Source organism: Pongo pygmaeus, chromosome 18, assembly GCF_028885625.2.
Source record: "Pongo pygmaeus isolate AG05252 chromosome 18, NHGRI_mPonPyg2-v2.0_pri, whole genome shotgun sequence".
NCBI classification, from domain to species: domain Eukaryota; kingdom Metazoa; phylum Chordata; class Mammalia; order Primates; family Hominidae; genus Pongo; species Pongo pygmaeus.
In genome coordinates this window covers 64,630,286-64,652,590 of record NC_072391.2, presented here as the reverse complement: position 1 = coordinate 64,652,590, position 22,305 = coordinate 64,630,286, and the positions used below count along the sequence as shown (strand labels likewise).

Below are 22,305 nucleotides of genomic sequence, written 5' to 3'. Positions count from 1 at the left end.
CTTCATTCATTACAGAGCTCATTGGAAACTGCTTCCCAAACATCAGAACAAGGCCTACATATAGTCATCTCCAGGAAAAGGGTCATGGGTTCATCTTCCCAGCATACAGCCCCCATTCTCCAGACATGCCTAGAGGCTTAGTCTCATAAAAGTGACAGGGATTTGATGAGAGTTGGCTCCATGACATTTGCCAAACCACGAACATAAACACACAGAGGGAGATTCCTAGCTTCAGTCTGAGTGGCCACATGAAAAGCTACACACTCAGGACACACCCAACCAGAAACCGGAGGCAGCTGGCATTGTAGGTGGACAGGGTCATCAACCCAGCTTTTCTGAGGGAGGAGGGTCAGGTGAAGAGGGGCAGTGCCCTTTCCCGCCTCACCACCCAGGAAACCTTGCAGCACGCAAGTTTATGCCAGGGATTTCTGCTGCTTCTCAGAGTAGGCAACACAATATGACTGAGGAAAGATATTGAGACTTAACATGAAATACACTACTGACCAAAGGGCCCCTACCTGCTTTCCCTTCTGGCCATATGATGATGTGTTCTATCTCCTGGATTCCCACAGATGAGTGGACAGCAGAGATCACCGTGTATTCCCCACAACAGATCATCAAAGTGTATGTTGGAAGCCACTGGTATGCAACCACCCTGCAGACACTGCTGAAGGTACTGACGGCCTTGGCCGCCCTGCTCCCCATCTGGCATCACCACCTGAGCTGCTCTGGGGGCCATCACCTGGCCCTCACACAGCTTCCAGCACTTGCTTAGAAACAAAGACTTTCCCGCCAGGCGCGGTGGCTCATGCCTGTAATCCCAGCACTTTGGGAGGCTGAGGTGGGCAGATCACGAGGTCAGGAGTTCAAGACCAGCCTGACCAATATGGTGAAACCCCGTCTGTACTAAAAATACAAAAATTAGCCAGGTGTGATGGCACATGCCTGTAATCCCAGCTACTTGGGAGGCTGAGGCACCAGAATCACTTGAACCCAGGAGACAGAAGTTGCAGTGAGCCGAGATCACGCCACTGCACTCCAACCTGGGTGACGGAGTGTGACTCTGCCTCAAAAAACAAAACAAAACAGAGCGCAAGTGGACCGAGTGGCCTGCTGGGAAGGCCCTCCGGAGTTTGGGTAGGGAGGGGGCCAGCTCTGAGGGGCCTGGACTGAGAAGGAGGTACGGTGGGCTTCCAAATGCCTTGAGAGGGTGGTCTAGGGGCCATCAAAAGTTGAAGCAGGGATGATGTGCTTCTCCCTGGAAGCTCTGCTCCCCACCATGGTTCCCTGTGACTGACAAGACAAGGAGATGGAATCTCAAAGCCTCTGCTCTAGTGTAGTTGGAAAAGGGGAGTGAGAGAAGATTGACCTGCCCCTTCCCAAAGACTTAGCCTCTGAGACTGAGTCTGGTGTCCAACCCCCTCCAGTATCCAGAACTGCTGTCCAACCCTCAGAGAGTGTACTGGATCAGATATGGACAAACCCTGCTCATCCACGGGGATGGCCAGATGTTCCGACACATTCTCAACTTCCTGAGACTTGGCAAACTGTTTTTACCATCTGAATTTAAGTAAGTGAAGCAAGGACGCAGTAAGATAAAATCACGAAGGCTGACCCCTCCCTTAGCAACAAAGGAGACCTGAGTTGCAGCCTTCAGGGAGGAGGTTATTTTATTTCCATCGTGGGAACTGTTGGCGGCGGCAGCTCCAGGAGCTCATGCCCCCTCCCACACTCCCACCCTAGCTGCCCAGCTGGATATCTCCTTGTTGTTTGCAGGGAATGGCCCCTCTTCTGCCAGGAGGTGGAGGAATACCACATTCCATCCCTCTCAGAAGCCCTTGCACAATGTGAAGGATACAAGTAAGGAAACTTTATCACGACTCTATGTTTAGAATTTGGTCCTTTAAATTCCTCTTGAAATCCTGTCCTAAGTCCCACTCCTAGAGGATCCTGTTCTCCTTGGGGTTGAGGGAGTGAAGCAGGCCCAGGATTGGCCAGTGACCTAGGCAAAACCCTTTAAGAGCCCCTTCTTCCCTGCTGTCTAGTATTAACTCCCAGCCAAAGAGCAGATCTGACCAACCGGCCAATGGCCTGATGGAAGTCTCTACTCACTAACCAACCACTCTTCGTTTCTGCAGGTCATGGACTCAGGAGAAAGAATCTGAAAATGAAGAAGCTTTTCCCATCAGGAGGCTGCACGTGGTGACAGAAGGGCCAGGGTCACTGGTGGAGTTCAGTAGAGACACTAAAGAAGTAAGCACCAGCCTCCTCTGGTTGGTGTTGTCCTCAAAAACTACTACCACCGGGCTCAGGGTGGATGGGGGTAGACTCAGCTACTGAGGGGTGCAGCAAAATGAAAGAGCAGGGCCTACATGGGTTCCTAGGACAGGACCTGGCTTCCGAACCGTGAAGGAGGCACAGGAACTTACTGGCCACTTGTGGCCTGCGATGCTGATTGTATCTCCTGTTGGAATGACAGGCCACTGGGCTGGCACCACCCCCACTCAGCCTGAGCAAAGCTCAAATGGGTGACCCCTGTCAGGGACGGGATTGTTGGGGGAGAGCAAGTGAAGTCTTGGAGACCCAGCTGATTAGATCTTGGGCAAGGTGTTGATGTCCATGCCCAACCTATCCAGAGTTACTGTGCCCTTCCCTCCCCAGACCACAGCCTACATGCCTGTGGGCTTCGAAGACTGCAGTGATAGGACTCCATGGAACAAGGCTAAGGGAAACCTGGCCAGGTCCAACCAGATGGAGGAGGCTGAGCAGTACACTCGGCCCATCCAGGTGTCCCTATGCCGAAATGCCAAGAGAGCTGGCAACCCTAGCACATACTCACACTGCCCTGGCTTGTGTACCAATCCTGGACACTGGGGGAGCCACCCTGAGAGCCCCCCAAAGAAGAAATGCACCACAATCAACCTCACACAGAAATCTGAAACCAAAGACCCTCCCGCCACTCCCATGCAAAAACTCATCTCCCTGGTGAGAGAATGGGACATGGTCAGTTGCAAACAGTGGGAATTCCAGCCACTGACAGCCTCCCGGAGCAGCCCTTTGGAGGAGGCCACCCTGCAGCTCCCCTTGGGAAGCGAGGCTGCTTCCCAGCCTAGCACCTCAGCTGCCTGGAAAGCCCATTCCACAGCCTCAGAGAAGGATCCAGGACCACAGGCAGGGGCTGGAGCTGGAGTGAAAGACAAGGGGCCAGAGCCAACCTTCAAGCCATACTTCCCCCCAAAAAGAGCCAGCACCCTGAAGGACTGGAGCAAGCAGAGGACCAAGGAGAGAGGTGAGTGCTGTCCCCCTTTGATCTAAGTCTTATTCACAACAGAGAAGGCAAACTCCTTGGCCAAGATGGCAGAGCAAGTTAGTGACAAAGGAGGACTAGACCCTCCCGCTCACCAATGCCATCTCTGTGTCAGGCAGCAGACACAGAAATGACTGGCACATTGGCATGGCTGGAGGGGCCAGGAGAACACATAACGGCGAAGGGATGAGTGCTGTGGGAAGGAGGCGCCTATGAAGCAGGAGCACAAAAGAGGCTGAGGGCTGAGGAGTCAGCAGGGGAAGGAAGGAGAAGTCTAGGATGTTTGGAAGCGCAGGGCATGGGTCTAGCTGGAGGCCAGGCTTCACGTGCAGATGTGATAAAAGATGAGGCTGAAGACAGAAGTCATCAGGACAGGCCTTGCGAGCCAGCTTCAGGACGTGGTACTCCATTCTGACCAGGATGGAAGTGAGCAGCGTGTGAAGGATTTTAGACAAGAGCACGGGGTCAGGTGTGCCCATCAGAAAGTCTGCTCCAGGAGCAGAGGAAATGCAGCAGGAGCTAGGTATTCGAAGCCACTTGGAGTTCTTTCTAGGCTAGGGGAAGCAAGCTAGGCAGGTAGTGGAGGGAAGGAGGGATGGGCCAAAGAGGAGCCAGGTTTCTAGCCTGTGGGACTGCAAGCGGGTGGATAGGCCCTTACTGAGGTGTGGGTAAGAGAAAGAGCAGAGCTTGGGGAAGGGCACATACTGAGTGTGAAATGCCGAGGGACATCCAGGTGGAGAAGCCCAGGAGACAGCAGGGGCTACAGGGACTGAGCTGGAGAGAGAGCGTGTGTAGCCAGCTAAGGGGAGGTGGCCAGGGAACTGTGCTGAGAATCGCTGTGTCAGGCTGCTGCCTCTGCTCCCTCAAAGCCCTGCCTGCAGTATTGTCACCTTCCCTTAGTGGCTCCAGCCCTGCTTGGAGGGGCCTTCTTCGACTCTTGCCTGTGAGCCCTAAGTTGGTCTGTCAAGCTTGGGATGACAAATGTCCACTCTTTGGACATGCATCAAAGGCTGGCCCCAAAAGTTCTCAACTTAAAATTTTATAAAGATTTCCAGCCCTCAGCCCCATTTGATATGTCTTAGTTCAACAGAGGAATCTGGAGTTTCTTGGAGTTCCAAAATGTTCAGGATTTGGCTTGCAGTGATGCCAGGGCAATGAAGAGAGGAGTGGCCAGGACAGGCCCCTGCCAGCCCAGGGTGTCACTTCTGAGAAACTAGAGGTGGCAGCTGTTGCAAGGCTGGGGTGACTTGACTGTACTGGCCTGTTACCAGAGGTCCCCTCCCTGCTTGGGCTCTGAGGTGGCTTAAGGAGAGCCCCTGCTTATGTAGATTTGATGGTAATTGAAGAAAAGAATTTTAAAAGCCTGTGCATGTGGCTCACGCCTGTAATCCCAGCACTTTGGGAGGCTGAGGCGGGTGGATCACCTAAGGTCAGGAGTTTGAGATCAGCCTGGTGAAACCCCATCTCTACCAAAAATACAAAAATTAGCCGGGCGTGGTGGCAGGCTCCTGTAATCCCAGCTACTCAGGAGACTGAGGCAGGAGAATCGCTTGAACCCGGGAGGCAGAAGTTGCGGTGAGCCAAGATTGTGCCATTGCACTCCAGCCTGGGCAACAAGAGCAAAACTCTACCTCAAAAAAAAAAAAATTTTTTTTTAAAAGGAGAGCCCCCTCCCTATGTTGTTTTCACAGAAAGCCCTGCCCCTGAGCAGCCTCTGCCCGAGGCCAGTGAGGTGGACAGCCTAGGGGTTATCCTCAAAGTGACTCACCCCCCCGTGGTGGGCAGCGATGGCTTCTGCATGTTCTTTGAGGACAGCATCATCTACACCACGCAGATGGACAACCTCAGGCACACACCACCCACAGCCAGTCCCCAGCCCCAAGGTGAGACTCTGGAGCCAGGCCGAGTCCTGCGCCTCCTCGTGAGGATGCCTGAGCCCCCTCCCAGGGTACTTCAGACAGAGACAGTGGCCCCTGGGGGCCCTATCCCTCTCCCCCTCCTCACACTGTCTCTAAGGCCCTAACTGTTGACAGATGTGGCCACATCCACTTTCCCTCCTCCACAGAAGTGACTTTCCTGAGTTTCTCTCTGTCCTGGGAAGAGATGTTTTATGCGCAGAAATGTCACGGCTTCCTGGCTGACATCATCCTGGATTCCATCAGGCAAAAGGACCCCAAAGCCATCACAGCCAAGGTGGTCTCCCTGGCCAATCGGCTGTGGGTATGTGTGACAGGCCCCAGGCCCTGGGGCACCCTGTACCTTCTCCACCTCTTCCCCTGCCCCACAGTAAGTGGTGCAAAGCAAGAGGAAGTAAGCCAAGATGGGGTTAAGGAGAAGAAGGCCAGGGCCAGAAGAGTGGTGGGACAGGGAGGCAAGCAGAGCAGTTGCACCTGGACTGAGCCTCGGCCAAGAGGCAGATTTGCAGTGACAGTGCCTGCCCCCTACCCCTGTGGCTCTTCGGGCCCAGAGAAGTCCCTGCTCTGCATCTCACTCTGAGGGGCTAGGAGCTGCCCTAGCCCTGCCTGACTGTCGGCTCTCCTGGCAGACCCTGCACATCAGCCCCAAGCAGTTTGTGGTAGATTTGCTGGCCATCACTGGCTTCAAGGACGACCGGCACACCCAGGAGTGCCTGTACAGCTGGGTGGAGGTGAGGGCCACTTGCAACCCCTGGGAATCCACCGACCCTGTGGATGCCTCAGATGGACGTGTGTCTTGCTGCACCAGGGCTGGGCCAGCACTGCCCAGAAGGCTAGACAGGCAGCTTAGGCCACTGCTCCCAGGGAGGGAGAAACTGGATGAAATTAACCAATCCAGAGTAGTCCAAAAGCAGTATTCAGGCCACTGGTTTTTACAGTTTTCCTCCAATGATACCAACTGTGCCTTCATCACTAACAACCCTGGCCACACTTAGGGACACATATCATATGAGCCCAAGCTTTGACTCATATGGGAGTGAGGCCTTTTCAACCAGTGATACCAGCTTCACCTATCTGGCCACGACGTCACCATTTGTGTACATTCCTTTCATTTTTAAACTACTTTTAAGCATTCTTAGGCCGGGAGCGGTGGCTCACGCCTGTAATCCCAGCACTTTGGGAGGCCAAGGCGGGTGGATCATGAGGTCAGGAGATCGAGACCATCCTGGCTAACACAGTGAAACCCTGTCTCTACTGAAAATACAAAAAAATTAGCCAGGCGTGGTGGCGGGCGCCTGTAGTCCCAGCTACTCGGGAGGCTGAGGCAGGAGAATGGCATGAACCCGGGAGGCGGAGCTTGCAGTGAGCCGAGATGGTGCCACTGCACTCCAGCCTGGGTGACAGAGCGAGACTCCGTCTCAAAAAAAAAAAAAAAAAAAAAGCATTCTTTACAAAGAAAAAGAAAATGTTCAGTAAGGGCAAAGGAATGATCAAGGGTTTTTTTTTTTTTTTCTTTTTCTGATTCCTTAATCTAATTTTAACATTGAGACCGAAACGATTTAGGCAGTTTCTCATTGATCTGACACTTCTATAATCAAGAGCATTATTATAACACCTTTCACCATAAGCCCTCTAGTACCCAGTTACCATTAGGCATCTGGCTTATATGTGGTTTGTAAAGGTGAAGTCAGCATGTATGGCTAAAAAGCAGAAAACCAGTAGCAGGAAACATGTTTTTGACCCTCCAGTCTTTCTGCTTAGTTCCCTGATGGCCATTTCTAGCCCCACTCTGTGAGATGCCCTTGGGCAGAGCTGGGCCCTAGAGCATCAAAAGTCCCCAACAGCCGGGCTTGCCCTGTCTCTGCCCCAGTGGGAGAACCCCACCCACATGAAGCTAGAGTAGACAACTGGCCAGGAAATCAGGGATAAGACTGGCCTTTCCTTCCAGCTTACACTGCCCTTCGCCAAGAAATATGGCCACTGCATGGACCTGCTCATCCAGAGGGGCCTGTCTAGGTCTGTCTCGTACTTCATCCTGGGAAAGTACCTACAAGAGGACTAGGGTGCCCAGAGATGCAGCCCCTCGTGCCCCACCCGCCAAGTCTCATTTTAATTGAAGATAGCCCCAGAATGCATGTGCCCATCAGAGGGTACATATCAGTCTATTTTTTATTATAAACAAATAAAAGATTAAATCACACATCAAAGACCTAGACTCCTTCTCTGAGACACCAAAGGCCTAACAACCGGTAAGATAATTTTAGACAACTCTATTGAAAGTTATTCAAAAGGCATCAAGTCAAAATAACGAAACTGCCCCAGTAAAAAAGGGGCTGGGCCTGGGGCCAGGAAAGACAAGCATGAGGGCCCAGTAGTGGACCTGTCCCTATGGTAACTGAGCTCGGCTTTAAGGCCAGGGATTGGGGATCTGCTGCTAGGAGCCCACCTGTGTTCTTCCTGAGGGGTGGGAGCACCCTAGTCACTGCCCAGAGGCACATGGTCCCCCACCAGCCTACAGCATGGAAACACCCAATGTCTGCTCTAGCCTATTCTTAACCCACAACTGGGATGGGAGCTGGGGAGAGGAGAAGGGGTCATGGGGCCAGGAGCCTATTCAGGCTCTACAACCAGACTCCCCTAGAGAGGCCCCGTGCCAGTTAGTCCAATGGCCACACACATCAGAAAGGGTAGTCAACAGCGTTGCACATGTAGGTTGGAGGTAGCCCAGGTGTCAGCCACACCCTGGTCACAGCAGATCCAGAGAGGCAATGTTCCCTGGAGCTGCAGGCTGCTGGATGTACTGCTCGTCCAGTCCCGGGATCAGACCTACAGGGCCAGGCCAGGCATGAATGCCTGCTTCCCTGACTCTGGCCCAGGGGGTGTCTGGGGAATGGCTCTGGCCCACCCACCCCAAGCGCTACCCAAAGTAAAGGCCTAGCCTGGGCTGGGGAGGGGCTGGTCACTGTCACAGGCTCAGCCTGGGCTGGGGAAGGGCTGGTGGGTATAGGGCAAATGGCACTCACACAGGGTAAGTCCTCGAGGCCCCTACCCAGGGCCTGCCGTGACACACAGCTGCTGTCAGAGCCACTGGAGCCACTGGCTGATGGGCATTGGGACGAGACCTCTGAGTCCTCAGCAGCTAGGGAGGGAGACTGGGTGAGCTGTCAGCACTGGAGGCCCCAGACCCCAAGCCATGCCCTCCTGCCTCTGGCTAGGCCCAGACATACTCAAAGAGGGCTGGCCGCCCAGCTCTGCCTCAGCCTCCAGTGCTGATTCCTCTGAGAAGTTGGGATACAGGGGACAGCGGAGACCCAGAAGAGCTGGGTCTCTGTACAGGTGCAGGTTGAGGGACCCCAGAACAGAGCAAGAGGCAGGGTTTCCAGGAAGGGAGTTCAAGGCCCCCAGGTAGAGGCTGTCATGGTCAAACGGGGCCACGGCAATGGACGCCCGAGAGCGAACTTCTGCATAATAAAGAGGGTCAGGTTGGGACAGGCCAGAGCCTAGCCTGGCCCCAGATCCCAAAGAGAGTGCGGGCCAGCACTGATGGAGGGCCACAGTGCTTCCTGCACAGCTTTCCTACTCCTACCCCCACACCCCGTAGCCTGCCTGCTACCTCGGCACTTCAGGACATAGTTGACGGTACGGTCGTTGATGGCTTCCTCGCTGGGAGCAATGTCTCGGAAGGCCTTGTTCCCCACACCCATGGACACCATCTCAGCCATACGCACCTCTGGGTGGAGAGTGGACATAAGTGGGACGCTTCTGGACATAAGCCTGTCCTTGGGCCTCTACCACCCCGCAAATAAGTCTTTCCTATACACCTCCATCCAGCACATTAACTGTCCTGTGAGCTGAGCCTTTCTAGTGCCAGGTGCTCTCCTCCCAACAATCCTGTGGGGCAGGTGCCATATTCCCCTTTTAAAGATGAGGCCCCTGGCTGGGCGCAGTGGCTCACGCCTGTAATCCCAACACTTTGGGAGGCCGAGGTGGGAGGATTGTTTGAGCCCAGGAGTTCAAGACCAGTCTGGGCAATATAATGAGACCTGTATGAAAAAATTTTAAAAATTAGGCATGGTGGCACATGCCTGTAGTCTCAGCTACTTGGGAGGCTTAGGTGGGAAGAATGCTTGAGCTCAGGAGGCAGAGGCTACAATGAACAAAGATCATGCCACTGCATGCCATCCTGGGCGACAGAGCAAGACCCTGTCTCCAAAAATAAAAAGAGAGAGAGAGAGCCATGATGCCCCTGATGTTCAGAGAAGTTCACGTTGTGTCCAAAGTCAGAGGCAGTGACACCAAGGCTGCCTGGCTTTGAATTCCTTTCTCCTGCACTGGTGGCTGTCGCTGGGCCTTCTCCCCACTTCCCGAGCTTTTCCAGGTCCCTGGGCTCCTGTGGGTCAATGTAAGCTCTCCAGTGAGGGGAGTGTGGGGTGAATGAGGGGCATGGACCCACCCTTGTTGTGGACGGCCTGCCTCCAAAGCAGGCGGGAGATGTCAGCCGTCCAGGCCTGCTTGATGGCCAGGCTGGAGGCCTGCAGCACAAAGGTGTCCCTGGCCTTGCGGCGGCGGAACCAGATCTCGAAGCGCAGGTTGCTGTCCCCACAGCACTCAGTGAGACCAAGGTCTGCCATCTGTGGCCAGTGGGGAGAGAGAGGCTTGGTAAGGCATGGGGCGGGAAAACAAGTGGCGGGGCCTGGGGTGGGCAGGCCTACCTTGAAGGAGCGCTTGTAGGCAAACGTGTCAACCCCTGTGGGCCCATGGCGAGGCTTGCTGAAGAGCAGCAGCTCCTCAAAAAGGAAGATGCGGCGCACGGACTTGTGGCGCCCAGTGCGCACCACAAACTCGTCCTGTCGCACCAGCTGCCCCTGTTCCTTGAGGTTAACCTGCAGAGTTGGGGGCCGGTGGGTGGCCGGCCTCTTCTGCCTTCTTCTTCCACACCCACTGCCCTTGCCCTGGGATGACTCACATCACAGCCCTGGATGGCGTCCATGGCCAGCAGGTCGTTTCCGTGCCGCAGCTGGAAGTGCACAAGGCTCTGGGCCTCCCGCAGCGCACTGAGCTCCTGCGTGGGGCCCCCGCAGGCCCGTGCCAGCTCCTGCAGCAGCAGTGCGTACTTGCCCATGCGCTGGATGGGCTTTAGCAGGTAGGAGGCCAGGTCCAAGTGGTCCCCCAGTGCTTGCTGCTTGTCCTGTGGGTGGATGGGAGGCCACTGAGTGGTTTGGGGGCACTCCCCGCATCCCCTACTCCTCCTAGTCTCAGGTTCACCTACCTTGAAGAAGGTGTGCCCATAGCTTGACATCAGGGCATCGGAGCGAGGCTTATTCTTGCTGTAGAGTGCGTACATCCCAAACTGCACCCTCTACAAGGACATGTGGCTCAGCCCCAGTGCAAAGGGGCCAGTTCCCTAAGGCTGGCACAGGCTAGACTACCCTCAGCTTGAGAGGACCAAAATGCCAGTAGATGGCTCCTGGGGAGGCCTCCCCCTACAGACCCAGTCTGCCCTGCTTTGAACAAGGCGTGATTTGGCAAGAACAGTACTGGGCAAAGGGGGTGTGCCCACAGGCCCCCAAGGAAGAAGCCCCTTGCCCTCAGACTGAGCCCCTGCCTTCAGCTCTGCTCCTCCCACAGCTCTAAGAGCTCACCTCACCTGGGACCGTCCTGCTCATCACACTCAGCCACCTCCTTGGCAGGCCCCCTTTCCTCCACACGACCTTGCACTTGCTCTTTCCTCTGAGTGGGACACTCACTCCAGCCCCTCCCCTATTCCTCAGCTTAAACATCAGCCTCTCAAAGGCTTCCTCTTGTACCAGGTTTCCTGGCACTGCACTCAGGCCGTCTAAAGTGGAACCCCTGCCCTGCCAGTAATTCACAAGCATCTATCCTGCTTATTTTCCTCCTAGCCCCAACTATAATCTACAAGTATCGTTCTTGCTTCTATGTCTCCTCTACTGGACTAAGAGCACCCTCAGGTGCAGGAGCTTGCCAGTCTTGCTCATAGCTATACCCAGCACAGAGACTGGCACCAAGCATGTGCCCAGCAGCAACTTCGGGAGTGTGGCAGAACGAGCTGATACCACATGGCCTGTCGGGCTTACGTGGCGCAGGAAGGCATAGGCCACTCGTGGTGGGTGCCGGGTGCAAGCCTCCAGCTCACGCAGGAAGAAGTGGCAGTGGAAGTCCCGCAGCTTCTCCAGGTTTCCAAAGAGGTGGGCACGCTGGCCGCGGAGGCCCTGGGGCACATCGGGGCGATCCAGCTCGGGGAAATAGTTTTCCATAGTGTACTCTAGAGCCCGGACATACTCCCGCTCCGTGGCCACCATCTCTGCCAGCACCAGCTGTAGCCTACCAGGTGTGAGGAGTCAGGACCCAAGACATCTCTCCTCTACTGCCCTCCCCGCTCTGCCCACTACCCGTACCTGTTGGGGCTCCTGGGGTCAGAGCTGCCTGGTGGAGGCACAGTAGGGGATGCCTGGGGCAGGGCACCTCCTCCAGCCTCTGGTCTGCGGCAGGCAGCAATAGTGGCCGCATGGTGGCAGTGGCGGGCAGGTTCACTGAGACTCTGCCCCAGATTCCGATCGAAGCTGTAGGCCTTCCTCAGGGGAGGGTGGGCAGGTGCAGCGGGGACCTGGCTGACACACAGGCTAGCTGTACTGCCCACCGGTGGTAGCTTCAGTGAAGCCTCAAGCTTTTGGTCCAGGGCCAGCCAGGTGTCCTGGCACCGCGCCCAGGCCCAGCGGCACTCCTGGCGGATGGCCTCTGAGCTCAGCCCCGTGGCCAGAGCCCACATCTTTCGGAAGTGGGCAGGAGGCAAGTCAGGGTGCCTGGTCCAGTGCAGCTGCAGCTGCTGCAACACAACCCCCGGGCGTTCCTGCTCCAGCTCTGCCAACAGTCGCTGCCCCTCCTCAGCCCACGTCAAGGCCTGCAACACCAGGGCCGGACAAGCATTAGAGGAAGAGCCTACCAAGCCTGCTGGGCACTCTGCTCCTCTACCCACTCCCCATCCCCACAGGATGCTGTCCAGGATACAGCCCCAGTGACTGGGTTTTAGGGTCAAACTGAAGACCAGGGAAGAGAACAAGCAGCATAACCAAGAAAAGCTCAGGCTCTGCTGAAGCTGGGGCTGCCACCCCTCCGGCCTCATGGATCACTTGGAGCTGGGGAGACTCTCACCCACCTCCCTGAAGAGCTGAAACAGCCTCTCAGCATCCGTCAGCCGCTGGCACCGCTGGGCCAAAGCCCTAGAGAATTCAGTCAGCTGGGCTCGCAGGGCCAGAAAGCGTGCCCCATGGGGGCCCAGTTCAGCCGCCTCCCAGCCAGTCAGCGGCTGCAGAAACTTCTCCCCTTGCCTGACCTGCTCCTGCAGAGACAGAGACTAGGCTCAGCCAGCCCAGGCCTGGCGGTCCAGCACCCAGACCCAGATACTTCCTGCTGACATATCGACATGTCCCCATCAAGTCTGTCCTGTGGTGGAACATCTACCCCTATCTCCCACTCCCCACCCACATCCACTCCCCTTCTCCACAGCCAAAGTTCCTAGAGGAATCATCTATCCGCACCGTCCCGTCTCGCCCTCCGCGCCAGCCCTCTCCAGCTCCACCTGCCCCGTCCCCAGCGCTTCTCAGGCCTCACTGACTCCAGCTCTCAGCGTCATTCAGCCCACTCTCTGCTGGGCTCCCCTGGCTCCTCCCCATGCTCCTGATTCTCCTCACTCTTCTCCGGTGGCTCGTCCTGCTCCCCTTCCCTCACCTAGGCCATTAAACACTGGGGATCCTGAGGACAGTGCACTCGCTCTCCCAGGCACTCTTGTGTGACCAACTTCAAACGCCATCCAAACACCTGGACCCATCAAGTGATCCTCTCCAGCCAGACCTCTCCTCCGAACTCCAGGCCCAAGACCCAAGGGCCCTCCTCTCATCCCTCACAGCCATCTCAAGAGCATGCCCAAGACTGGACTCTTGAATGCCCTTCCCCCAAGATGACCTCATCCCCTAGTCTCTCAGGGAACAGCACCCATTCATCCTTGCAACATCCCTGTCCCTTACCCTCCCACATGGGTCCATAGCAAATCCCATCAACTTCTCCAACCCATCTCCCCTGCCACTATCCTGGCCAGAGAAGGCACTATTTCCCACCTAGACTACTGCAATTGCCTCTTCACTGCACTCCCCATGCCCACCCTGCAAGTCACTGTCTACTCGGAAACGAAGGCAATCTTCCCAGAATATGGATCTGATTACGTGGCCTTCCTGATTAAACTTCACACTGACTGCTACAGGGCCCAGTGATGTGGCCACTGACCAGGCTTGTCCCACCGCAACTCCCCTCACTCTTTCTTCCTCTCTGCTCTGCATTTCAACCTCACTGGCCTTATGATTCCTCAGGCACACCGTCCTCCATCCTGCCACAGGACCTTTGCACATGCTGTCTTCCAAGCCTGGAATGTGCCCCCATCCTCAACCCTCTTCTGCCTGGTTGACCTCAACTTATGTTTCAACTCTCAGCTCAAAAATCACCCAAAAAAAGCTTGCCTGACACTCCTGCTGGGTAAAGTCTTGGTTATACCCTCAGGCAGAATCACCTGCACTGATTCTCTCCAGAGATCTTGCCTGGGTTTACAGGCACATATATGACTGTGATTAATCACAACTGATATCCTCTATGGGACTATAAGGTCTAAGAGAGTGAAGGATTGAATTGCTTTCACGCAGTTCTGCATTCCTAGTTCCTGGCATTGCATCCCAATACCCGTGGCATGAACAAGTGACCACACATACCTGGGCAACCTGGTACAGCTCCTGAAAAGGGCCTTGGGCCCGGAGCAGCATGTCCAGCGAGGGCTCCCCAGGCTCCTGCAGTGCTGGCCAGCCCACCTGCTGCAGCCACACTTCAATCTGGAGGGGCACAAGCAGGGAAAAGTGAAGAAAGCTGCTACGGATTGGGGGCTCACATCTGAGATCGGGGCAGGGCCCACTCTGGGCAAGTAGTTCCGACCTGGTGCAGTCCGCCTTCCCGGGCCTCCAGTGTTTGGACCAATTCTAGGGCCTGTATTCGCTGGTTGCTCTGCAGGGTCAGTTGGTGCAGCAATCCATCCACCCGGTCATATAGCTCGTCAGCCTTGTCCATTGCCGTCCTGGTGTAGGGTACACCATCTTAGACCCCCTGCCTTGCACCATTCCACCCTGTCCTGGCACCCACAGTCCTGCCAGGTTCTGAGCTAGCCAGATGAGTCCTGGCATAGAATATGGTGGGCTGGGGCAAGATCCGGGGGCCGGGCTTGCGCTCACCTGTAGTCTGGGCTCAGGGTCACCTCTGGGACCTCTTTCTTCAGCCACGTCAGCTCCCGGCCCCCCTGGCATTGTAGCCATGCCAGCCGTGGCGAGTCTAGCACCTGCTGCATCAGGACCTCTGTCTGCTGTAGCAGCCGACCAACCTCCTGTGATTGAGGGCAATAAGCAGTGGAGGTGGCCGTGGGAGAGAAGGAGGGAGACAGGGAGCATTCATGGAGGGACTGGGAGGGGACACTCACCCCCGGCTCCATGGGCTGGGGCATAGCCTTCACACTTTCGATGGCCCCCTGGAGCAGGGCACAAGCTGCCTGGCAGTTCTGTAGTAGAGCTTCCAGCCGCTGTAAGCAGGGCCAGGCATGACCGGAGCAGCATGCAGTGTTGGTCCCGGGCTTCCTGGGTTCCAGGCCACTGCAGCCAGCTTTGTCTGGTTCAAGCCAGCCCCAGAGAGGCTCCTCCACGATCCCAAGTTGCCTAAATAACTGCCCCCATGCCCTGCCCAGTATACTGACCCTCCGGAAATCCAGCCAGGCCTGGTGGCAGTAAGGCAGGCCTCCTCCTAGCGAAGTGGGCAGTCCTGCCGTTGGGATGTGGGTCAGCAGGCTCTGAGAGGGCAACTGCTCCAGCTACAGGAGAAGAAGGTGTTGTGACCCAGGCCTGGAAGGAGGCACCCCACCTCTACCCCTAGCCAACTGGGCTTAGTACCTGCAGCCCGGAAGGCACTTCCTTCAGCAGCGTGCTTCCCACTAGCAGCACCTGGTACACGGCCCCTGGGACTGCTTCCTGCAAGGAACCTGAGCTCAGCCCTATCCCCAACTCTACAGAAAAGGGCATGGTGACTCACGCCTGTAATTGCAGCACTCTGGGAGGTGAGGTGGGAGGATCACCTGAGTTCAGGAGTTCGAGATCAGCCTGACCAACATGGTGAAACCCCCCTCTCTACTAAAAATACAAAAATTAGCTGGGCATGGTGGCAGGCGCCTGTAATCCCAGCTAATTGGGAGGCTGAGGCAGGAGGATCACTTGAATCAGAGAGATAGAGATTGCAGTGAGCCAAGATTGCACCACTGCACTCCAGCCTGGGTGACAGAGCAAGACTCCATCTCAAAAAAAAAGAAAAAAAAAAGAAAAAAGAAAAAAAGAAAGAAAAGGAATGAGGGGAGCTACAATCCTGTACTCACTTGTAGTTGGCTGAGCCCAGAGAAGAGGGAAGAACTTGGGGAACAAATTCGGGCATCAACTAGCACTGTCAGTCCCAGTGCCTGTACTTCGGCCCTAAAGGGGTGAGCTTCAGTTCAGTACCTGACTCCCAGTCCTCACAGCTGGCTCAGACTCAGTCTCCCAACCCCCTCCCTCAAACCTGGGGATGCTTCGAAGGTACAACAGGAGGCGGATGAGTTCCTGGCTGCTGCACTCAGACTGAAGCCAGGCTGGGCTGTGGGCACACAGAAGCAGCACTGCCCGGCCTTGGACATCCCGAGTCCCTGTGGGAAGGAAGCAGTGAACTCCTGCCGCATTGGGCCACTCCACCTCCACCGCCTCTAGGCCCTCCTGGCTACCTGGCAAGGTGGCCATACCACTGGCCAGCAGCTCCCAACAGAGGTCTTGGGCCAGGAGGCAGTCAGTAGGCTTAGGGAGGCCAGATCCAGTGGGGGCTTGGGAAGGGAAATGACTTGAGTCTGCCTTGGGCCACCTATCCAGAGACCCCTCCTTGGACCCGGGCTTCAGCCTGAGTAGGGTCAGAGACCTCCAAAGTCTTGACACTCATCTCTCCAGGCATCCCCATTCCCTTCCCAGACTTCCCTAGCCCAGCCTTCCTTACCTGCCTCCAGCAGCTTTGATGATGTCTCTGATAAAGGGTCTCCAAGGCCCACAGGGTCGCTGTCCAATGCCCCAGGGCTCAAGCCAGATGGCATCACCCTGCTTGGACCTGGGTCCCCTACCAACCCTACCCCTGGGGTGTCACTCTCACCCTGTGCCAAGCTGAGGTGGGAGGACATGGGGCATAGGAGGCTCTCCACTCCAGAGGGGCCTGGCTCTTCTGACACGACTGAGGACCTTTCTACTGTGCCCCTCTGGGCATCCCCCAACTCATCTGCAGCTGGGGGTAACTGGAGTTTCCTGGACAAGGGGCTGCCTTGTAGCTCCTCATCCTGGGTGGCCCCGGCTGGTGGTCTTGGAGGACCCGGGTCCTTAACGTGCATCTGGGAAGCAGGTTCCTCCTCTTCCCAGGCATCCCTGAAACTGCACACAGCAAATCTCCAGTCGGTGGCATGGCCCTGAGAGTCTGGGGACTCATCCCCATTCTCCAGGGGCCTTTCCATCACGCCCTCCTAAAGGTGGGCCTGCTCGGGGCCAGTGGGAGAGGGCTGGGCCTCAGGGTGAACCGCGCTGAAGACAGTCGAGTGGGACTCAGTGGGCAATGCAGGCGAAGGGCATGGGCCGCAGGAGGTGCCAGTCTTAGTGCCAGGGCACAGGAACTGCAATTCAGGCCTGGGAAGAGGGAATAACGTTAAGGTTGTCCCTCTGTCCAGGTGCCCCGTCGGACGCCCGTGGGTCTCTGCTCCGTGCGCGCCCACCCTCAGCGTCCTCACGGCCACGCTCTGCAGGCCCATGCCCGTGGGGGCGGCCCCGCCATGGCACCACGCTGCCTCGCGTTCCCTCTCCTGCCGGCCCCGCCAGGCCCTGGCCTCGTTGCGGGGCCTGCCGCGCGCCCCCCCGTCGCCCGCTGGCGACACTCACGCCCCCGGGCCGAGCCGCGGGGAACCGTGAAGCTGGAGAGCCTTCGAACAGACGGCGGCCTCGACGGCCAGTACAGCGCGGCCGCGCGGCGTCACGGGACGCCGCCTCCTGGCCGCTGGGGAGGGAGGGCAGGGCCGCCGGGGCGCCGCGCAGCGCCGCGCCGCCCCCTGGGGGCCGGAGGACGGAGCCACAGCCCGAGCAGGTCTCAACGGGGCACAGTCCTGCCGGCCGGGAAGACAAGGTGCTGGCCCTGCAGCAACCCCCGCCCGCCGCCGTCCTCTCCGTGGGCCCGGACAGCCCGCCAGCCCCGCCCCGCCGCACCCCCGGGCCCCGCAGACCGCGCGCCCCACCCGCGGCGTCGCAGTGCGTGGGTCGGGGCAGCGACCAACGGCCGGCAGCTCCACCGTGCCCACTCCCCGGGCCTGGCGAGGACGCCGGAAGCGCTCTCCCGCCAGGAAGGCCGCGTGGGTGCGCGAGGGTGAGTGCGCGGGGGGCACCGCGGGACGGGGCGGGACGGGGCGGGCCGGGGGCTCCCAGGGGCTTCCGCGGCTGAATGAACCGACGGGAGGGGAAGGCCTTATGTGTAGGGAAGCGGGGTGCCGCCTCGCCGCGGGCACCCAGAAACAGGTCGCATGATCCCACGCGGGATGGGGCTGCCATCGGGGTGGCAGTGAGACCAATGGGTGGAGCTGACCCAGGCCTGCCAGGTCCACCAGATCCTCCACCCCTTTGCCATCCCTGGTACCCCCTTACCCCCTTCTCCACAAAGTCCAGTGCAGGAGGCTGGTGCTGAGATGGGGTCCTGGAGCCAGAGTCCCCAGCCCAGGCCTGGCTTCTCCACTTACCTGCTGGGGGCGCTCCAGGAACTCTCCTCTTTGAGCCTCACCCTCCTCACCTGTAAAAATGGAAAGTCATTTTTCTCCTGGGGTTGCCGTGAGGACTGGGGAAGTCTCCCCGTGTTATACATTCACCCGCTGCCAGAACTCGGGCTGTGTTGGTGCCCTGCCCCCTCATTTCACCCGCAGTCAGGGAATCCTGAACTGATGAAAGCCACCTGGGTAGCTGTGCAATTTGAGGTCCCTTTGGGGCATGTGGGCCTGGCCTGACACTCCCCAGAATTTGTGGGAAGATTGTGGGAAGGTCAGCTCTGTGACCAGGAGAAGACCCTGAGCCCCACAGTGTGCCCAGGCCCATGGTCCCTGGGGAGAGGCGGCACCGGGTGCAACCGCTTCCTTGGCTCTAAGGCAGGCGCCTCTTTCATGAACCTGGGGATTACAACAGGCACAGTGGGACCAACAGCAATCTCCCCACCCAGCCCAGCCCAGCCCCCAGAGTCCAGACTTTCAGGCAGCTACCGAGGAGCCTTCTTCATGAGCAGGTCTGGCTGCCAGAGGGGAGCCTTGGAGTTGTCCTGCTCCGTCCCTAACTCCCAGCCAGACCTCGTTTCCCACCCTCCTGGCTTCAGGAATCATCATCCAACCTTGGCTTCCTCCCCAGTTGTGTCCCAGGGCCACCCCCAATGAGTCACTGCCTTCTGCTCCCTCCCTCCCCTTCTGCTGCCCACCAGCACCCACCAGCCAAGCCCCCCAGGAGCCCTAAGAGCCGGGGGGGACCTGCTGGTGGGCACACATACCCCTGTGAATGCCAGAGGCAAAGAAGAGCCTCAAGCCACAGGCTATAGCTGACCCTGGCACCCTGGGCACAGCAGGCAGATTCAGGGGAGGTACAGCCATACGGAGATAGAGGCAGGGCTAGGCCCTGGTTTCTCCACTCCACAGAGAATGTGCGTTGTAAGCTTCATGGAAACAGAGACTGTATGTTATCCACTTCCGTACTTCCAGCATCCAGCACAGGGTCTGGCACAGAATAAATGCTTTGGGGCGCCTGACACTGATCACACTACCCCTGCCCTCCTGAGGCTCCACATCTATGTATCCTATGGAAACCAGAGTCACAAATGGAGACAGATTCAGAGACTCAGCCTGAAAGGAGACAGAAGAGGCAGAGAGCTACAGGTTGCATGGCCCCAGGATGGCAAAGGTACAGATAGAAATGAGGACACACTGAGGCCTAGTGGGGAATATTGGGGAGCTGGGCCTGGAGCCAGCCAGGGGTGGCTGACCACAGCAGGCTTTGTGGGCTGAGCTTGCAGGACTGAGCAGTGACTCATGGTGCCCATCTCTGTGGCTCTCCTGGCAGCAGAATCAACTCACAGCAGCCTTTTCCACTGAGATCATAAAATGAGAATGGGCCTCCCTCCCCTGACCCTTCCCCAACTCTCCCTCAGCCTCCCATTTCTTGCCAGCATGATTCAATCAAAAAGAAAATGGGCCAGGCACAGTGGCTTATGCCACAAAATCCCAGCACTTTGGGAGGCCAAGTCAGGCAGATCACCTGAGGTTGGGAGTTCCAGACTAGCTTGGCCAACATGGCAAAACCCCGTCTCTACTAAAAATACAAAAACTAGCCAGATGTGGTGGCGCATGCCTGTAATCCCAGCTACTTGAGAGGCTGAGGCAAGAGAATCACATGAACCTGGAAAGCAGGGGTTGCAGTGAGCCAAGATCACGCCACTGCACTCCAGCCTGGGTGACAAAGCGAGACTCTGTCTCAAAGATAAACAAATAAATAAAAATGGGGGGAGAGCACTGGGCCTAGTGACAACAGACCCACAGTCATTCACCTTGCATGCCCCTCTTCAGTACTACCCCAAATACTGAGGGCAACAAATACCCCAGAACTTCCAGACTTCTCTTGCCTTTGGCCTAAATAAACTCCAAACTCCTTGGTATGACAGTCAAGGCCACTTAGAGACATCACAGCCTTCCCATCTACCTCCCAGACTGGCCTGGAAAACAAATGTGATTACTAGCCTAGTCTCACACTGGCTCCTCTTCCTGAAGGTCGATGCCCATCTCCCCTCATCAAAATCCTTCCTCATTTGAGGCCTGGGTGTAGCATCTCCTTCACGAAGACTTCCCCAGCCAAGTTCTCTCAGCTCAGGCCACCCTGCCCAGTCACATGGCAAAGACCCATGGATGAGCGCTTGACGCACTTGCTCTCCTGCATCCCAGATACCTGCCTGCCTCCCTGTCAAACCCACCATGCTCATCTGCCCCCACACTGCAACCTCTGTCTCCCGGGCTCAAGTGATTCTCCTGCCTCAGCCTCCAGAGTAGCTGGGATTACAGGCATGCACCACCATGCCCTGCTAATTTTTGTATTTTCAGTAGAGATGGAGTTTCAGCATGTTGGCCAGGCTGATCTCAAACTCCTGACCTCAAGGGATCCACCCGCCTCAGCCTTCCAAAGTGCTGGGATTACAAGCATGAGCCACCTCACCCGGCCGGACAAATAATGACATTTATGATCCCTTACCTTGAGCCAGGCCCTGGGTAGATTCTTCCCATTAAATTTTATCATTTAATCCTGACAGCAGCCTTATGAAGTGAGTATGATTATCTCATTTGAGAGATGAGGACACTGAGGCTCAGAGAGAGCATGTAACACACCCAGAATGACACTGGTGAGTGACAGCTGGGGCTGTTGACTCTAAACTGTTGACTATGACCAGGCGCAGTGGCTCATGCCTGTAATCCCAGCACTTTGGGAGGCCGAGGCGGGTGGATCATTTGAGGTCAGAAGTTCGAGACCAGCCTGGCCAACATGGCAAAACCCTGTCTCTACTAAAAATACAAAAAATTAGCCGGGCATAGTGGTGGGCACCTGTAATTCCAACTACTTGGGAGGCTGAAGCAGGAGAATTGCTTGAACCTGGGAGGCAGAGATTGTTAGCCAAGATCATGCCATTGCACTCCAGCTGAGTGACCTGAGTGGCAGAATGAGACTCTGTCTCAAAAAAAGTAAAAAATAAAAATTAAAAAAATAAACTGTTGACGACTAGTTAACTATGAGGCCTTATCACTGTGGACTGTAAACAACCTGAGGGCAAAGCCCAAGTCACTCTTCCTTCCCATCACACCTTCCCTGCGCATAATGCAGAAAAAGTAAAGGTAAGTTGGCTAAAAGTATAACCTTCCAAGTGTGTCAAAAGTTCTTCAGATCCAGACAGCCAGAAAGTAGGTTAGTTATTACCTAGGGCTGAGGAGGGCCAGGGATAAGGACTGACTGCTAATGAGTACAGGGTTTTTTTGGGGATGATGAAAATGTTCTAAACTTAGATTGTGGTAAGGGCTGCACAACCCTATGGGCATATTCAAAACACTAAACTGTACACTTTAAATGGGTGAATTTTTATGGTATGTGACTTATATCTCAAATATATATATATGGGTTTGTATGTGTGTGTGTTTTGTTTTTTTTTTTTTTTGAGATGGAGTCTTGCTCTGTCACCCAGACTAGAGTGCAGTGGTGGGATTTCGGCTCACTGAAACCTCCGCCTCCCGTGTTGAAGCTATTCTTGTGCCTCAGCCTCCTGAGTAGCTGGGACTAAAGTCGCGAGTCATCACGCCCAGCTAATTTTTTGGATTTTTGGTAGAGACAGGGTCTTGCTATGCTGCCCAGGCTAGTCTTGAACTCCTGGCCTCGAGCAAACCGCCTGCCTTGGCCTCCCAAAGTGCTGGGATTATAGGTATGAGCCACTGTGCCCAGCTCTCAAAGATTTTTTTTTTTAAGATGGAGTCTCTCTCTGCCCCCCAGGCTGGAGTACAGTGGCACAATCTCAGCTCACTGCAACCTCTGCCTCCCGGGTTCCAGCTATTCTCCTGCCTCAGCCTCCCGAGTAGCTGGGATTACAGGTGAGCGCTACCATGCCTGGCTAATTTTTGTTATTTTTAGTAGAGATGGGGTTTCACCATGTTGGCCAGGCTGGTCTTGAACTCTTCACCTTAGGTGATCCACCTGCCTTGGCCTCCCACAGTGCTGGGATTACAGGTGTGAGCCACTGTGCTGGGCCAAAGTTTTTGTTTTTGTTTTTGTTTTAAGTCCTTTAGACACCAGGGGAATTGGATTTGGGACTGCTCTTATCTAGGGATTTCTTTTTTTTTTTTTTTTTTTTGAGGTGGAGTTTCACTCTTGTTGCCCAGGCTGGAGTGCA

At 56.1% G+C, this 22,305-nt stretch overlaps 3 protein-coding genes across 13 annotated transcripts in view; 2 read left to right on the top strand and 1 right to left on the bottom strand.

Annotated features, from left to right (window-relative positions):
• The window catches only part of KCTD19 (potassium channel tetramerization domain containing 19), a 37,981-nt gene extending 30,558 nt beyond the window's left edge, over positions 1–7,423 (top strand). The window contains exons 9-17 of the mRNA XM_054453914.2: positions 573–673; positions 1,428–1,570; positions 1,777–1,860; positions 2,139–2,253; positions 2,662–3,289; positions 4,999–5,190; positions 5,373–5,527; positions 5,853–5,954; positions 7,172–7,423. Coding sequence (XP_054309889.1) covers positions 573–673; positions 1,428–1,570; positions 1,777–1,860; positions 2,139–2,253; positions 2,662–3,289; positions 4,999–5,190; positions 5,373–5,527; positions 5,853–5,954; positions 7,172–7,285 — 1,634 coding nt within the window. The 3' untranslated portion in view covers positions 7,286–7,423. The remainder of the gene's footprint in view (positions 1–572; positions 674–1,427; positions 1,571–1,776; positions 1,861–2,138; positions 2,254–2,661; positions 3,290–4,998; positions 5,191–5,372; positions 5,528–5,852; positions 5,955–7,171) is intronic.
• On the bottom strand, positions 7,375–18,717 carry PLEKHG4 (pleckstrin homology and RhoGEF domain containing G4). 11 transcript variants are annotated; one of them, XM_063654390.1, is made up of 23 exons: positions 18,605–18,717; positions 18,095–18,144; positions 16,330–17,000; positions 16,067–16,162; positions 15,868–15,991; positions 15,689–15,782; positions 15,213–15,290; positions 15,020–15,133; positions 14,750–14,848; positions 14,508–14,656; positions 14,215–14,353; positions 13,998–14,114; positions 12,398–12,580; positions 11,640–12,142; positions 11,319–11,565; positions 10,493–10,582; positions 10,190–10,411; positions 9,936–10,106; positions 9,677–9,854; positions 8,837–8,953; positions 8,451–8,684; positions 8,247–8,362; positions 7,375–8,049 (listed from the first exon to the last, which is right to left on the bottom strand). In XM_063654390.1, the coding sequence occupies exons 3-23, from the start codon at positions 16,829–16,831 to the stop codon at positions 8,044–8,046; spliced, it is 3,579 nt and encodes a 1,192-aa protein (XP_063510460.1). In that variant the 5' UTR covers positions 16,832–17,000; positions 18,095–18,144; positions 18,605–18,717; the 3' UTR covers positions 7,375–8,043. The 11 variants fall into 11 exon arrangements, with proteins under 11 accessions (XP_063510460.1, XP_054309884.2, XP_054309883.2 ...); XM_054453909.2 differs by lacking the exons at positions 18,095–18,144; positions 18,605–18,717 and adding an exon at positions 17,600–17,729; XM_054453908.2 differs by lacking the exons at positions 18,095–18,144; positions 18,605–18,717 and adding an exon at positions 17,250–17,350.
• Positions 16,930–19,773, top strand: LOC129015173 (basic salivary proline-rich protein 2-like). Its single transcript, XM_054452761.1, has 3 exons — positions 16,930–16,958; positions 17,190–17,727; positions 19,091–19,773. The coding sequence occupies exons 1-3, from the start codon at positions 16,930–16,932 to the stop codon at positions 19,391–19,393; spliced, it is 870 nt and encodes a 289-aa protein (XP_054308736.1). The 3' UTR covers positions 19,394–19,773.
• Positions 19,774–22,305: the final 2,532 nt, after the last annotated feature.